Here is a 17,904-nt window from a genome sequence, read left to right as displayed (position 1 = left end):
ACAGCACCATTCCCAGCACATGTGGGCTGAGAGCAGAATCAACCTGCGTGAGGTTCCCCAGTTGCTCCAGGCCCAATCTTTACCCCAATGTACACACACGGTGTATTAAGCAGAGATGACACGAGTTTTCTGCAGCCACGTATCCCCGGAGGAGTTGCGGTGCCCGTACCACACTGAGGGCTCCCCAGCCCAGTGTGCTGGGTCCCTGTCCCTTGCTCCCGGCCACCTCCGTGCCCCTTGCCCTCCTGGATGCTGACATAGGAAAACTGGATGGTGTGTGCACGGTCTGTGGGAATGGTAACACCAGGCAGCAGCGCTGGACCGCGGCATCCTGCTCATGAGCAGAGTGTGCGCTGGGGGGCTCCTTGCCCCCAGCAGGGTATCGGTAGGAAACTGGGGGTGCTGGGCAGAGGGCCCCAGATGCCATCCAATTCCTTCCTCCCCAGCCTGCCCAGGGTGTCTGCACCTCAGATCCAAGGGGACAGAGCCCGACCCCAGAGCCCTGGCAGCAGGGATTTGCCAACATCAGCGCCCTACGCGCGAGACGCGGCCAGTGCCCCTCAAGCTGGGCCGTGTCGTGATAACAAGGCGTGTGGCGACCAGGGGGCACGTCGTGAGCACGGCTCGGAGAGCCCCCACCAGCAGCCGAGCCGAGCCGAGCACAGCCGAGCCGAGCCGAGCCGAGCCGAGCCGAGCCGAGCCGAGCCGAGCCGAGCCGAGCCGAGCCGAACCTGGAAGGCGGCCGCGCTGTGGTGCCGCCCGCCCGCCCCGCCGGGGGCCGGGCAGCACCGGGCCGCGCTCCAATGGGCGGCGGGGGCCGGGCGGGGGGCCCGCCCCGGGGCCCGCCCCTGCCCGCAGCCCCTATAAGCGCCGGGAGCGGGCAGCCCGGCACACGGCGAGCGGAGCCGAGCCGGTGCGGCGGTGCTGGGGTGCGGAGCGGCTGCCCGCCGGAGCCCGGATCGGTGCGTACCCGCGCGGGCAGAGCTCGGGCCGCCGCGCTGAGCTTCGGCGGGCGGCGGCTCATCGTCCCGGGGAGGGGTGGGGGGGAGGCGGTTCTCCGGGGGCCTGGCTCGTCCGGGAGCGGGAAGCGGTGCTGTCCCCGGGAGCCTCTCCTTGAGCAGTGTGTCGCCTTGCAGGGGCCTGGAGCTATGGCTGAGCATATGATGATGTCCGTGAGCCACGGCGGCACCGGGCTGCAGAGCTACCGCATGGGAGTGAGCGGGCTGCAGGGACCCCCGCAGCACGGGCAGCACGTGCTGAGGACGCTGCCAGCTGCCAGCCAGATGATGCCCTACGGAGGGGCTGGCATGGATGGTGCGATGAGGCCCAGACCCAGCCTCAGCGGACAGATGGGCCACCACCAGATGCAGAATGTGATGATGTTCAATGGCCCGAGTCAGCAGCAGCAGTACATGGGGCCGGTGGGCACCCAGCAGCTAATGGCTAGCATGCACCTACAAAAACTCAACACCCAATACCAGGGTCACCCCCTGGCTATGAGCAATGGGCCCATGGGAGCTGGTGCCCAGCAGTACAGAGTGGGGCCGAGCCAGCACCCCAGCATGCAGCACATGCCCTCACCAGCACTGACCTTGAACGTTATGGACACTGATCTCATAGATGAGGAGGTCTTGACATCCCTTGTCCTGGAACTGGGGTTGGACCGGATTCAGGAGCTGCCAGAGCTATTCTTGGGACAGAACGAGTTTGACTTCATTTCAGACTTTGTTAGCAAACAGCAACCCAGTGCCATCAGCTGTTGAGGGGCTTTGAGCTCCTCCTTGTGTCTTGGTAGTTTTGAGTTTGTTTCTAAGTTCCTTCACCTGCCATCCTCCTCCCTTCCCCTGCCTTGCCCTGTCCTGGAATCCTGACCTCCCCAAAGAGACAATCATCGGACACCGGCTTGCAATGGATTGCTTTTCTCTTCTGTGGTTTTTCTGTGTGGGAATTCCTGGGGAAGGAGTGTGTACCCCAAACAGAGAGCAGATCAAGAGCTCTTGCTGTAGAGCTGCCTCTAAATGGCATTAACAGGATTTCTGGCTTAAGTAGAAATAATGGACTTATGACTTTCCACAACCAGGCTTTGAGCGCAGGAAGCAGTGGGCAGCTGGCAGCCCTGCTGGTAGCTGGATTCACTCAAGGATTCTGTGGTGCCAGTGAAGTTAAAGGATCCCCTGAGAGAGGATTGTCTCCCTGGTGCATGGTTTGAACCAGTTTCCCCTTGCAAACATGGGTGGGGTTAGATATTTGTTGGGACTTTTTACTGTGACAGTAAATAGGTCTTTAGTCTTGTCTGTTCAGCTCAGAAAAGGGGCACTTCCCCTCCAGCGGGCTTTTTTCTAACTGGCTGAGCAAAATAAAATATGCCTTGGGGAAGGGTGTGCGTATGTGCCTAAATATTCATCTCTGTGGAACTTCGGATCTCTTACCTGTACAGCTAATTAACTGTAAAATTTACAAAGTGTTTGAGGGTGATTCTGGCATAAGGCTTAAAGCTGCAGTCTAACTCCACTTTTTTCCACCTCTGAAACCAAATAAAGGCCACGTAACTGTATATTCCAGATCTAATCTTATTTATTTTCCTATGATTATTTATTTGCAAGGGCTTCTTTTGTTATTTGGCTTTGGGACTGCTGGGAAGGATGCATGGAGAGTACTGCAGCTTTAAGATGCTGGCTTCAAAAGAAGCCTGGGATAGTTTTCAAGCTGCTCTGCAGATAGTCACTTCAACACGGGATCTTTACGCTGAACGCATAGGACTGTAAATCCAATACCTTTCTGAATGTGATAAAGATGACTCGATTTCTAATTCCCTTACTCAGAAAAGGTTAAATGTAAAAGCCGGTGGAGTTTTGTTTCCTCTGCTGTCTCTTGTTTCCAGGCGCTGTGGAAAGCTCTTGTTAACTCCTAGTTGCTGCTGCCCCCTGCTGCTGACAGCTCCTGCCAGCTGTCGCTCGACAACCCAGTGAGAATGTACAGATGAATTTGCAAATAAAAGCTGAAACGTCTCCCGTGTGCATTTTTTTAGTGCTCGTCTCTGGCCCAGGTGCAGTGTGGTGTCGAGCGGTGTTTTCTTTGCTCCCATTAGTGGGCTGTGGATCCAGTCTGACACCTCAGTTGTAAGGGTTGTGTTTGTTGTTTAATGCTTGGATAAAGTCAACCCTTAAAGTGTGGCTGGGAGGATGAGATGCTCCTTCGCTGTACTGAAGGCGAATTCCTAATGCGGAGGGTGCTGCCCTGCTGCAGAGTGGCTGCTGGGGCTTGCAGCCCCACTGCTGCCTGACCCAAGGTGCTCAGACAAGGGGGTGATGACTCCTTACGCTTCTTTTGGACCAAGTGCAGCTCTAGCAGTGGGGTTGCAGCTCTGCTAGGAGCACTCTGCAGCAGTTTTCTGGACCACAAAGACTCTAAAAATCAAGACGGCCTTTGATCTCCTGTTCTTCCAGAGCTTAGTTTTTTCTTTTCAAAGGGTTCCTGGCCAGTCCTTTTGCAGAGTTCAGGAATATTCCCATGTGTCCCTTTCCTGCCCTGTAGCAATAGGGCTCTGGATGCTGATACCAGTGGCTGGATTACTCTGACTGTACTTTGGATTGCCTCTTGGTATCCCCTGGCCTTATTCCTTGCACAACTCCAGAGCAATTGTTAGTCTTCTCCTGTTCTTTTGGTGGCTATGCCTCTGCAACCTGGAGAGCTGATCAAAACATAAACAGCAGGGCTAGTGTTGCAGGTGGGAGAGCCCTGCCTGGGCTGTTTGAGGCCTGGAAGAGCTTTGCTTTCTCTGTTTATTTGCAGAATAGTAGGTGTCTTGGTCAGCAGGCTATAGGTAAGCAGCGAGGAGTTGGTGCCTGGATTTATTCCTCAGAGCAAAACTAGCTGAACTCCAAAATAAACAGGCATGTTCTAGGCTGTCAGTTGTGGCTGTGGGGGGTGCAGGCTGTGTGACACCACTATGGCCTGCAGTGTCCCAGCTACAAGCGGAGAACTATCTCCAGCCCACAGATGCAGGACTGTCAACTTTAGCAATTTCTGCAGAGGTTTCCCATTTCTCTGTAAGAAGCACTTGGCATTTAATGCAAACTGGACAGGGGAACATGTCTGTACCTCCTCTTGGAGAGCTCTGCAGTGCACTGGAAAAGGCACTGTTGATTTCAGTCAGAGACAGGACCTCATATTACCAGAGATGTGGAGTGACTGGGGGGTTCTAATCAGGATTTTCTTGGAGATCTGTCCTAGCAGGCTCAGCTGAGATTATTTAGATGTCAGTTTTCATATAAATGCAAACTCCAGAGCAGGAATAAAGTCCTTGGGTGTGTTACCTCTTCATTTCCACAAAAGATACTGTTAATTGTGGTCAGCCTCTATGATTTCCTAGGTAACCCAGGCCAAAACACTTAGGATTTCTCCTACAGGCCTAGGGCTTCTGGCTGGGTTAGACTGGATGAGTCCAATGGTCACCTCCTTTCTAAATGCCTTTTTGGTTTAGGTGCAGTTTGGACCACCCTTCTTTGTGCTGCCTGCTTTGTATGCCCTGCATTAGGCACACAGGACCTGCTACAGCAGTATGAGCTGCAGCTTGGACGGCTCTAGTTCTCCCTCTCCCCTTGGCTTTACAGTGCAGCCTGCATGTCCAGGTCCCCTGGCAGAGTGGCTGCCACTGTGCTGTGAGCAGAGGTGCCAGGCAGCACAATGGGGCGACCCAGCTACCTGGGTCTGCAGATGAGTTTCTCAGTCATCCAAGATCACAAAAGATATAAGAGGGTTGAGCTCTGCTTTTCCCACCTAGCTGACACTGACCTCTGCATCCAGCAACAGGCAGGAGGGCAGCAGGGTGATGCTCCAACGCACTGGTATCTGTAAGAGACTGACAGGCACCACAAAGCACTGCAAATGCTTGCTACGTGACAATGCCAGTTGGTTGGGGAGCTTTGGGGGCATACGTAAGCGAACTCATGTGGAGAGATTGTGTTTGTAGACAACTGCTAGGAAGCAGCTTTCCTCTGAGATACTGGAAGTTTGTTTTCTGTGTTGGGGCAGCAGCAAGGTTCTCCAACCCCACTGCCTAGTCCAGACAGGATGGCTGGGACACAACCACCTTGTACCCTCACCTAGGCTGGATCCTCTGTTACACTCCAAATATATTTTGAAGCTATTCTTGTGAAGACCGGGTCTTGAGGCAGGCTCTGGGAGCATGTGAGTGTGGAAATACAGAAAGACAAGGTACCTCTGTACATCCCTGTCTTTGACCACATGTGCTCTCAAGGTGATGAAGTTTGTTGATAGTACTCAGCGATTCAGAGTAGCAAAGAAAGTCCAGTGTAGAGCTGGTGAAGAATCTGCTAATAGTGAGTGACCGGACATTAAGATGATCAATGACTGGTGAATATGAAATGATACATGTAGGGTTGATCTTTCTTGATTTCACACAGAGTGCTGGGCTCTAAACTAGCTACAGCCACTCAGAAAAGGTATTAGCATTACAATTAATGTTCCTATGAAAAATCTCAGCTTGCTGTTAAGAAAGAGCCAGGCAAGCAAAGGAAATGTTAGAAAAGGAGAGGAATAGAAGGCAGAATCAAACAGTGAATGCCCTGCATAATCAATACACAATTCTGCTGCATCCTGTGCACTGCCCTCATAAGTGAATTGTCCAAAATTCTGGCCTGTTCATCAGAAAAATGATAACATAAAACTAGAGAAACTGTAGAGAAAGAGGAAACAACTGAGGAAGAGTAATGTTTCTCAAAAGAAGCCACAGAATAGACTGGGAGTCCTCAGTCAGGAAGAAGGCTGGGTAACAGAAGTTTATAAATTAAGTGAAAGGGGAAGGCAACTAGGGAAAAATTTTGCCCAGGTGTAATGGGAGATATCTGCTCATCTCTCCAAATTTAGGTGGCAGGGGCCAGGTTCCAACCTCAATGAACAGAGGTATCTCTGCATGCAATGCATGTGAGGCTTTTTCTGACAGCATGGGAGGTACATGAACTCTTCTGTATGACCAAAAAGCCAGTTGACTATTACGAACTGCTAAGAGCAGACTGGAGAACTCAGCAGAAGCCATTGCTGTATGCCACTATGTCTGTGTGGTTCACTTCCAATTTGCATGCTGTGTGCTGTCCTTGTCCTACCACCTTCATGGCACAGAGAGGACAGAGTGGAAATTGAAAAGGTTCAGAGAAGGGCAACCAGGATGATCAAAGTCATGGGGCAGCCTCTGCCTGAGGCAGCAGCCTCTGTCTGAGGCCCTACTAACCACGACTCTTCAGAAAGTATCTGAGAAGGGATGCAGCTGTTCAGACTTCTTCCCATGCAAGTAATAAGGCATCAAAGGAGACTGGCAAGTTGCAGGTTCAAAGCAAATTAAGGGAGGTGGTTTTCTCTACAATGAATGGTTATGAATATGTGAGGTCACTGAGGGTTTGGGGGATGGCCAGACAAGTTGCTGGAAGAAAAATCCATGAAGAGTCTGTAAGATCATAAAAATTATCTTTGGCTTAGGGGGTTGCAAGAGCAACAGAGAGTTAAGGGCTGGAAAACTGGCCAAGCATGCAGTATCATGTATGCTTGCCTTGTGCCTGTGTTCTGCTGAAGTCATCTACTGAGGACAATGTTGGAGGCAGGATATGAAACCATCTGTCACGTCTTTTGGCCTCACCCAGGACACCTCTTATGCTGCAGGATGTGATAGGTGCTGAGACACATGCTTCAAGAAGCAGATAGACTGAAGAACCGGGGGGAAAAAAAAATCCACCCTAATAAAAAGATCCTGGTTCTGAGGCAGGAAGTTCTTGAGCCACAGATCAGTGCTGGAGATTGAACCTGGGAAGAACCCAGGCAAATGTGCCAGCATCTCCTCTGCCTTAGTCTCTGCTGTCAGCCACAGGCTGAGGCAGTGCTGCACGCCCCAGGAACCTGTGGTCTGACCATGCCTGGGGGTTACCCACTCTCACTGGCCATAACTGGAAATTTGGGCATGAGTCAGAATAATACTGCCAAAAAGAGACAGTTCCATTTGCAGCCAAAGGGATTGAGAACATCAGGTGAGAACTGCCACGGAAAGTCAAACCAAAAGCCTATCTAGCCATACCTGCTCTCTGGGATTGGGTAGTCAGGGAGGAAATTTGAGAAATCAAGTACATGGTCCTTCACCTTGTCAAGATGCTCCTTCACAACTTTCAGAAAGTAGTGGTCCAAGGAGTTCTGAGCCACAGGTTATGTCTTTACCATTTTAAATACCCTGCTATGGACCTACCCACCCTACACTTGCAATCACTTTTTAATTCATAGGTATATTTTACTTCAGCAATATCTTGTGCCGGTGAAATCCACGAGGGAGGAATGAAGATGTAATCAAGCTCTTCATAAGAAGCTTAAACTCTGTAAGCTTGCCTTCATTTTAAACCTGCTACACACTCACTTTGGGTGTCCCCTAATTCCCAGTCATTTCTTTGTCACCTTTTCCACACCAGAAATTACTTTTACAGGTCCTTTGATGTTCCCTCCCAAGTCTCTCTCCATTCAAGAATCACTTTCTGTTGTAGATTGTTGTGATCACCTTTTTCTGTCCTGTGTCTAGTTTTATGGGATGGGGGAGGGAACAGCACTGGTTTAAGCTGTAGATGTGTCATGGATTTCTCCAATGCTATAATTAGGTCTGGTTGTTCTATATTTCAAACATTCGTCACAGAGCCACAGAAAGATTTAGACTGGAAGGGACCTTTGGAGGTCATTCAGTCCAATCTTCTGCTCCAAGCAGGACTGCATTCAAAGATAGGGCAGGCTATTCAGAGCCTTGTCCAGTCAAATTTTGAAAACTTCAGAGGATGGGATTTCTCCAGACCCTTGTTTCAGTATTGCACCGCTCTCATTTCTTTCCTAATTTCTCCCTTTCCAGTTGGTTGATGACTGGCACAGGCACTGACCTAATATTTTCGGAGATCTGTATGCAAGGACTCCAGATAACTCTCCCGAGGGATAATACTGTACTTGTAGCCACCTTTGCATGTGTTGGCATGTTCTCTCTCCTGTGGACACTCTTGGCCTATGAAATTGTGAACGGCCACCTCCACATCCAAAATACAAGTGCAATTGTTGCCCAAAAACCCATGTTCCTAAAAACTGTACCCCAGCACCACATCTTGGTTTTCCCACCAGCTCAGACACCTCCCAGGGGCATCCTCGACAGAGTCATTCTCCCATCCACACTACAGCTGCCAACTTGCACAAACTGACACCATCCTGCCATGAGACGTTCCTCCGTCTTTGCTGCTCATGAGGTGGTACAGTACTATCCCCTCCCTGAGCGCCTCCACCCTGGCTACATCAGCTTCAGCAGACAGTGCTCTCCCTGTGAGATCCCAGATGGTTTCCATCATATGATGTGTATTCAAGAGACAAGCAACCATACCTGTGACACTCAGGGTGTATTTCATTTTAGGTTTAGGTCTCTGTTTCTTCATCGTTCTTTTAAACCCTGTATCACTGGGTTTGCATTTGTCTCAGAAGTTTGGAGTGAGGAGTCCCATCCGCTCCACTTCTCCATGCATGCTCAGCCGTCTTCATCTTGGGAGCTCACAGTTTCCACATCCCTCTCCCCTCAAGCCTTTAGAAAAATCTCTTTGGGTTTTCTTGATCATAAAATAGCAGGAGTAAGCTTTGTTCTGCTTCTCTGCAGCACATTTCTGGGGGCAGTGTGTTCCTACTGAAGACAGCCAGGATGAGAATACAATTTGCTCTTGAGACATCTTGACTTTGCTTGCAAGTCCTCTGGACTACCAGAGGGGTGAGGAAGAAAATGGATTTTACAATTTACTTCATCCTCAAACTCTGAAACACTGTTACTAAGAAATATTCAGTCAAATAGCTTTCATATCCTTGGCTACAAGAGAGCTGTCTCAGATGTGGGTCTCTCCTCTAGCCACACGGTAAATGCTCCTATCAAATACGGATGTCTCGTAAAAAAAAAGAGTATAGCTATGTCTGATGTCATCCTGTGCAGTTCCCAAACCAAATCACAGCACCTGCCTCAAAAGACAAGCTGGCTGCTAAGGACACCCCTCACACAAACAGTGGCACCACATCTAGAGTAGGGTTTAATGGAATGCTCTGCACATTCACTCCAGTCCTGCCTTACAGGTAAGTCCCTCCTCACATCCTATCTCTCCTCCTAGGGCATATGGCAACAGGCAGAGGCATCTATGACATGCATGGTGTTACCCGCCTGAGAGAAGAAGTCAATGACCTCTTCCAACACATAGATCAAGATCAGTTCCTGAGTCCCTTAGCAGCTCCAGAAGTCCTCTTTTGACATGTTCTACTTTATTCACGTAGTCCATGCACCACTGAATATCAGCTATCTCCTGCTTGGTGCTGAGGTTAGAATGGAGGATAGGAAACTCCTGCTCCCACATCCCCACCTGCTCTGTCCCTAATGCAGAAGCTCCCAGTGAGGAGCCAAGAGGCTCTGTCTTACTCCTGATGCTGCTAAGTCAGTATGAAAATTGAAGCCATACAAACTTTGGGCCAGTTGTCAGAGACCCATGGCAGCTAAAACACACTGAATCCCATCTGACTTTTCCTTTGCAAATTATTCAGGATCAGCTCACAAGTCCTATATCTGTAACCAAACTTGCTGAGTAGCAGTTTTGTGTCACAGTGAGGTTCCAGCCCCGTTCACACCAAGCTTGGCAAACCAGGAAGAAGAACCAAGGGAGCTAAAGCTGGGCCAGCACAATGGCCTGCAGCACATTCCCATCTCCAGCCATAGACACTACTACTAAGAAGTTATTTGATGCAGTAACTCCTTTTCCATCTTACTTGGTAATGTCACTCTTTCCAGAATACACTGGACAGGGTAAGGTATTTCCCTCTGTGGGCAGAGCTTGCTTTCTGATGCATGTTCTCCAATGTGTGCTTAAAACTGAGCTCTACCATGGCACCTCCTTGCAAGTGAGCAGAGGGAACAGAGTTAGAGTCTAGGGTGGCGTTGTTGGGATGTTCCCAGTCCCCCTGCTGGTGCTCACCATCTCCTCTGCTTCCAGAGCCCCAGAGCGTGTGCCTAGGGTTCAGACCAACAGTCAAAAATCAGTCTTGTAGGCAAAAATTCTGTTGGTTTGAAGGTAAATTCTACTGAAAATTCAGAAGAAGGCACGGGACAAAAATAATTGCAATGCACACAGCTCTTCTCCACAAAGCTAATGCCACATGATTGCAGATTCATCCATATGTAGATGACAACAGATATCCTGGAAGAAATAACATCATTCCCAGAGCTACAGGATGCAGCAGATATCGGGTCAAGTCTTAGCTGGATTTCTTCAAAGCAGGAAGATCTAAATGAGAGTTTGGTAAACCTTAAAATAAAGTCTATTGTTTGTAATTTCTCAACAGGACTGTCAGAGACTACGAAGAGTCTCTAGTACTGTTCAGACATGAGCAATGCTGCTTTTCAGATGTGATTTTAAGGTACATTTGGAGTCTGTCACATCTGGGTGTATAATTCTTACAGGAACAAAAAGGCTCAAGTGGGAACCTGGAGTAAGTGGATTACAAATCATTTTATTATCAACTAGTTTGACCTCAAAAATCTCATGGAGGATTTTTTAGTCCAGGGAAGACTACTGAAAACACCAAGTGGACATTATAGTCCTGGATCAAGAAAAGTATTTTTTGTTCTGTGCAGTTAAAGATTTCTTCTAATATATAAACCTCTTTGAAGAGGTGTTTACATAATGATCTCAAGTAACATTTGCCATGCCAAGCAACTGACAGTTTTTATGAGACTTATACAGCAAATCCATTGCAATACCAAATTTCTAAACATTATCAATTTCAAACAGTATTTTCCATCCTAAATTTCCTCATTAATTTCTTAATTACATGGCTTTTCCAATAAGGTAGCAGAAATGAATCCACGAGGGCAACATACCAACATGAACAAATGAGCAAAGTATCAATGAATTAACAGATTCAGTTCTCTGATAAGGAAACTGGAAAATTTCTTCCAATAAAATCATGAAGTATCACTTTGTTTCTTTGGAGCAAAAGAAACTGACTGGGCTTGCACATGTGCATTTGAGGATAATCCAGATTCCTCCACTGCTCAGAATACAGGAGTGTTATAGACACTCTACAGCCAAGGCACTACAAATCCCCTAATAAACCTCTTGCTGTATATCATGCTCTCTGCTAGCCTGCACAGTATATACAGCACCCTGGGTTAGAGGGGTGGAATTGGTAATTCAGGCATTGTGATTAAGGCAGAGGAGGGATGGAGCGCTGGCAAGTGCACACAGCTTTGGCAAAGAAGCTACCTGCCTTCATACGAAGACTGTTCTGCATCTCAGGGGACAAGCCAGGACCTTCTGTGGACTTCAGCAAAATGATACAATAAATGATCCAACTTTGAGAGAAAGGCTGATCCCAGGTCTGAGTCTGAAACTGCTGGCAGACAACTTCAGGAGATGCCTAAAGAAGCAAGAGTCCTTCACTTGGGTACAAACTGGTATGATCCTGGGAGAAAACACAGCTTTGTGAACAGGCATCAGCATCAAATGCACATGAAAAATATCATACACCTGCTGGCAATGGAATGACAGCCTTGGTGAAATTACTCTTCTTTTCCAGCTTAGGGAGATTTCTGAGAGGACAGCTTTCAGGTCTTCTTTGCTGATAGCTGGGGGAAGAAGAGCTGCAGTGCCAGCCCTATCCTACATGCGCTAAGCATTGGTAGACCAGTGGGATAAGACATATGTGGCTGTAGCAGAGGATGCTAGAGGCTTTCTTGGCTTCTTCCATCAGAGCCAAATCTTTGCTTGGGGCTTTTCAGGAAATGGCAGTATCAGACTGGACTGTTTCTGGACCCCCTTCTTGCTTATTTAGCATAAAAAAAACATATCTGCCTGGTGCACTGGACTATGAGGGCTGGTGTGACCTACACAGCACTGCCATGGCACTGGGTAGGGGTAAGAAAGCCAGAGGTGAACAAAGGTCTCAGATCGTGTATACCCAGGAGCATCCTCCTTCAGCTGCAGTTACACACACCCAGCGGCAGCCTGGGCTGACAATGTGCTTTTCTCCTTTTTTTCCTGACCTCTGCCACCAGTGAGGGTGCCACATGTGAGGAATTCCCTGTGCTCAGACACACCTCAGTGCTTAGATACACTGCATTCAAAAAGCAACCTGCTCCTTTCCTTTCCTCCTGGCTGCCTCTGCAAGCTACCATGGCTGGGTTTAACATGCAACACCAGCAGCAGGGCAAAGAACCAGGCAACAGGTCTGTCCTCGGAAAACAGTGAGAGAAATGGGTAACAATTCACCTCTTTATTATTAATGATGCACCAAATGAAATTTGGAGTCACGAAAGGGAAGATTTGGCCCTTTGCAAAACATGGGCTTCCCAGCTAGGAACCAACACTCAGTAAAGAGCAGTGTCCATGTGTGGCATGGGGAAGAGCCGATTCACATCTCTGATGCATCACACAAAGTACCCTTATGCCATCCAGGACTGGGGGAAAAGTGGGGTGCCCTCATCCTGCACCATCTCCACCAGTCCTTGCTCAGAGAAGCAATGCCATGGAGTGAGGGGGAAGCTCAGCTATAGCCTGCCACAGCTCATCTGCATGTCCCTGTGGATCCGGAGGTGCCAGCCCAGGGCTCAGCATACGGATACATGGATGAGGCTCTGAAAGCATCGGCTGCTGGCTTGCTGACTCAATGTTTCATCTCTCTTTTGGGTCAGTGGCTCTGTGTATTCTCAGGTCTCTGGGTCACAGGGAAGGACACCACAGTCAAGAGCAATGCAGAGGGGCTGTGCATCACTCCCCAGAGCTGGGCAGGCAGGCTGGGGTCTCTTGAGGAGGCCACTGTGGAATACTGACAGGGAGCAGTCCCACTTTGTTGAACTCGAGCCCTTAGTGCAGCAGGGATTCCCAGGAGCTTCCACATGTGCCTACATGAATGGGGATTAGGGAAATCAGCTCTTTGCCAAATCTGAGTAATATTCCAGAGACAAAGGACTAAGCCCATAGTAAAAGCTTTGCAAGTGACTGCTTTTGCAAGCATCTGATCCCAGCCTGATTCCCAATTCAGCCTTTGCCCTGAAGGAGGGGAAAAGAAGGGGGGATCTGTAATTCAAGTCTTTGATAAAATGCTGTTGGTTAGAAAGCACAGTAGGTTACTCTATGGCCCATCTCTCAGCAGTATTTGGACACCGAGGGTCTATTCTGGGGCATGTCATTTTTTATGGCACATTACAACACATGATTTTCAGATGCTGGTTACAGTCTGCCGTTAGGTTGCTTCATAATTGCTACACCAAGGTATGGACCAAGTCCTGCTTTTCCTGTTTCAACTGTAAATACAAAAGACAGTTGATTGCAGGGCACTGTAGTTAGTTGAGAAAAATTTTGACAAGTCAGCCAAGTCCTGTTGTCAGTTGTATATGCGCAGCTCAGAAGCACTGGGACCTTTCAGCGTGCAGAGGTCTGTGCTGCATCCTGCAGCCTCCAGATGGAAGATTTCCTTTCCAGATTTGTCAGAAATAACCTGGAGTTCACATTTCCAGGGAATTCTGCAAGTTCAGCCTGCTACAAAAGTCCATGACCTGCTCATGACCACTGAAATACCCAGGGGGTGAAAGACCTCAATGCAACAGTTTTCTGATCTTCTCCCACTTTGTTGGCTCTGAGTTGTGTGTTCAACCTCACTACTTCAGCTGTGTTAGGTGTGCAGAGCCACAGTGAAATCTGGCTCTCCCTGCATGGCTGGAGAGCTGCATAGTCTGCTCCATCCTCTCCCAATCTCTCTGCACAGCTCTTCCTTTCTCTGACAGCACCAAGACAACCATCAGAAGGAGACAGAGGGCTTTATTTCATTCTTGGCCAAACCCCTGTGTATTGTTTTGCTAGGCACACTGGTCATCTGTGCCAGGCTACTAAGAGCCACAACCAAAAACCACATCACTACAGATGGGAAAGTCTGGGTAATACTGTGCTCACTACTGAGAGCAGTGCCAAGAGCAAATCTTGTTTGCAAAGGGGGCAACAGTCAGGTCAGGGAAGGAGCAGTAGTTTTAATAATTAAACCTAGTCCTAGCTTCTTTGGAGTTTCTGGTGGGATTCGAAAGAGATTCTTAGTGTCCCTGGAGGAAGAGGAGCTCAGCACTGCCCACAGAGCCACTTGCCTGCAGGAGCAGGACAAGGAGAGGTAGGCAGAGTGTTGCCCAGCATCCCTACACAATTAAACTAGGTAAAATACTAAGAAAGGCATCTCATGGAGATGAGATTTGAAAGTGCCTATTTCTCTTCTTTGATAGGGAAGGAAATCTAGCTAAAGCTTGCAGACTATGTTTTAGACACCTTGGAGCAGACAAATCACACCTCAAGTGTGTGCATGCAGTGAACACTTCACTGCTCAGCAGCTTGGAAAGATACAGCTAAAATTGCTGCCAAACTCTGCCCATACACCACAAGGATCATCCTCTTTGGACAAGCAGAGCTATTTCATGCATTAAAGGCATGACTGCCACAAATTACTAATTTCTCCCACAAAGACTTTGCAAAATCTAGGGCTATGAACAGCACTAACTCCACAGCCAAAGTGTTTAGGGCTGAATTAGACACTCACTGGAGTTTGGTAACTCCAAAGAGTTACTAAAAGCTGTTGGTGCTGTAGCATGCCCCCAGCAGATGGTCAGAAAGATCTGCTCTATTTGCTCCTGTCTGAAGGATCTCTGGCTGAATTCAAGGCAGTGAAAGAAAAGCTGCAAGAGTCCCTGCCCCCTTGCAAGAGAAGGCTCGGCATAGCAAGCTGTTTATAAATAGCCGGTTTCAGGAAAAGGCACCTTCCGTTCTGGTGTCAGTATGCTGTAAAGAATAAACAGCTTTCAGAGCTGAAAAAAAGCCCTCCTTATCTTCTCAGTATGCAAAACCCTGCATCTGCTTCCAAGTGCTCAGCAAGCTCAGGCATTCAGGGCATGGCAGCTGGCAGGAGTCCGCTCGGCCTGGCAGGGAGGCAGGCAGGGGACCCTGGTTCACATCCTGCACAGAAATGTTTGCTGCAGTTTTTACATGGCCACCAGGCAGAAGGCATACTTGTTAATGCAGGTTGTTCAATCAGTTCCCTCATTTCTGCACTGCTGACCTGGGTTACATGGGATCTCAGAGCGAGGAGGGCTTGAGCATGCTGTAATAGTATGCCTAGTGTGAGGGCGTGGCCTCTCGCTAAATGACTTTAACACTCTCACAAGCCTCCTGAGCTGGACCATGGGCTAAAATACATATTATAGCAGGTGAAAAAGAGATAGGTGAATTCTCTGTCAGTGTGAGACTGACAGCAACAGAGCTAGGAGCAAAAGAAGGGAGCCTGCATCTTCTACTCTGAGCACAGGCAGCTCATTCCAGCAGCACCACATGGAAACTTCTTTAAGGACTCAGTTTAAGTCAAAGTAGCTTTCAGACCTCTCTAGTAAAGACACAGTTTCTAGAATCCTGGCACTTTCTGAAAAGCACACCTCGATTTTCCCTTTTGTCTTCATCCCTGGGAGCCCAGGACTGTTTTGATGCCCAGTGGAAAGGGGTGGGAAGCGGGACAGGAGGGTTTTCCATGTGTAGGGTGGAGGGGAGGCAAAGCCCTACAGATAGCTGGGTCTGCTTCCACGCCAGGGCCTTGAACTCAGCTCTTTGTGGTAGCCAGTGTAAAGCAGAGGAGAGCAGTGCAATAAGCCTTTCCTCTCCATCCCAGCATGGGTGTCCCCAAATGAAGGGGGGCGCTCGGGTGCTGGGGGCTGACTGCTCAGGGGCCATCAACGATGCCAGCATCGCCCTGGCACGGACACCGCTAAGCAGCCGTGCTGCTCTGGCGGAGCCAGCGAAGGCAGGAAGGGTCCCCAGCCCCCCAGCCCCCCCGGCACCCCAGCCCCCCCGCACCCCAGCCCCCCGCCATCCCGGACCCCCAGGAGCTCCCACGGGGCGCTGCTGCCCCCGGGTGGCACCGGGCGGGAACCACAGCCCAGTCCAGCCACAGCATTGCGGGAACTGGGGGCTGGGGCCCCGTCCTGGCTTTCACGCCACTGGAGTCCTTTCTCAGCAGCTGGTGCGGGCCCCTTCCTTGCTGCAGCCATGCTGTTTGCTCCAAAGGCAGAGGGATGCATGGGCTGTGTGCAACGGCAGCAACATCTTCACATTTTGCACCTTCAGAAATTGGAGCAAGGAGCCCGGGTCCTGGAAATCCTCCTCCTCACTGAATCAGAATATACTGTAAACACGCCAGCATTATGGGGATCTCCCCCCAAGCTATTTCTGTTGCTTTACGTCCTTCTGCAAAACTCCTTTTCTGTCTCATTAGCTCCCCATGTCCCATCTCCCGCCCTTCACTGGAGCAGAGCTGATCGTGGTCCACATGTTGACTACTCCTGCACCAGCACTTCATGTGATGGGGACAGCCCCACCAAACTGCTCAGCTGGCCGGGAAGTTGCAAGTGCCTTAGACATCTCCTGTGCTCTGGGTCCAGGGAAGCTGGACATGCCAGGGAGCGGCAGCGTGGCCCAGCCACTACGGCAGCACAGGACTGGATTCACGCACCTACTATCAGAGAATGACCATCTCTTATTAAATCTAAATCAGAAACTAGGTGGCACAGGTCTCCTTTCTAGCTCCGCCACAGAATTCCTGTGCAGTCTTGGACAAATCATTTAATCTGCCCTCCAGTCAAATTTCCTGTCTGGTCAATGATGCTGAGTCCATGTTTCATAAAATCCTTGTGATCATTGTCCCTGTGCTCAGGTAACACGAGTATGAAGTGTGTGATAACCCACACTGCTGTACCCAGGAGCATCCTTCTCCAGAAATGTCTTCTGTGGCCGTATGCTAGAAGTGTGCTGTAGCACTGAGCTCTACAAACTCCCCAAATCACCTGCCAATACTGATACCTTCTCAGGGCAGATACACAGAAACTGTCCAACTACAGCAAGTCTGAGGTCTGCCAAATCCACTGTGCTGCCTGCATGAGCAGCCACAACCAGCTGCTCCAGGCAGAAGCAGAAGCAATTTGCCATGAGACACATCTTTAGAGAGCCTATGCTTTGATGTGTGCAGCACAGTGGCTGTTTGAAAACTGCTGAAAGCCTCTCTGGATTATCTTTTGCTCTCATTATCATCCCATCCTCTTGCTAAGCAGCCCCCAGTTACTTCCTACAGCAGTGAGTTCCACAGCTAATTACGTGAATTGTTTTGAATTTCCATCAAATACCGCCTTGTTCTTGGCACAAAACAAAATATAGATGCTGTCTGAAAAACTTGTAGCTGACCAAGATTTTCCAGCCCATTGTCCCACCCTCTTCCCAGCCCCAGGACTGGTGGTATGAAGATACAGCTGTACTGCTCCAGGACCACACGTTCTCCTGGGCCTTCAAGCATCCCCACCTCCCTGTCTGTAGTGAGTGCTGTTGTCCAGTTTGTGCAAGGTTTTCCAGTATCAGGAACTTTACTGACTTTAACAGTTAATTGTGATTTGTAAGAAAAGGTTTTGCCTTGTGCTGGCTCAGCTGTATCTCATCATTGTCATACAGATGCTCTTGGTTTGCCAGCTATGGTTATCTGGGTCTTGTCCCTGGTCTACCATTGCCAGATACCATCTATAGCCTTAAAACATCGGGACATTTAGCACCCTCCAGCCCACCAGCACACAGGCTGTTTCTGATTACATTGCCTGGCCACCAGAAAATAAAATAGCAAATGAAGGACCAGTGAGCAAAGAGTTTCTCCTGAGGAGTGGGAGCATGTTGAAAGGTTCTCACCCTCCTGGATGCTCAGGTCCTTGGAGCCTTTTCCTTCCTGATCAGCAATGCCATAGCCTCTCCTGAAATAAATCAGAGCAAACGATCTTCATTTCTGTCTCATGTATTGCTG

General features: G+C 49.3%; 1 protein-coding gene across 1 annotated transcript; it reads left to right on the top strand.

Annotated features, from left to right (window-relative positions):
• Positions 1-834: 834 nt before the first annotated feature.
• On the top strand, positions 835-3,008 carry CITED4 (Cbp/p300 interacting transactivator with Glu/Asp rich carboxy-terminal domain 4). The gene is made up of 2 exons (XM_042793917.1): positions 835-962; positions 1,137-3,008. The coding sequence occupies exon 2, from the start codon at positions 1,149-1,151 to the stop codon at positions 1,761-1,763; it is 615 nt and encodes a 204-aa protein (XP_042649851.1). The 5' UTR covers positions 835-962; positions 1,137-1,148; the 3' UTR covers positions 1,764-3,008.
• The last annotated feature ends 14,896 nt before the right edge of the window (positions 3,009-17,904 follow it).

This window comes from Tyto alba, unplaced genomic scaffold (assembly GCF_018691265.1).
Source record: "Tyto alba isolate M040663 unplaced genomic scaffold, T.alba_DEE_v4.0 Super-Scaffold_20, whole genome shotgun sequence".
Lineage (NCBI taxonomy): Eukaryota > Metazoa > Chordata > Aves > Strigiformes > Tytonidae > Tyto > Tyto alba.
Note: the sequence above shows the minus strand (reverse complement) of the source record. Positions and strands in the feature narration are given on the sequence as shown.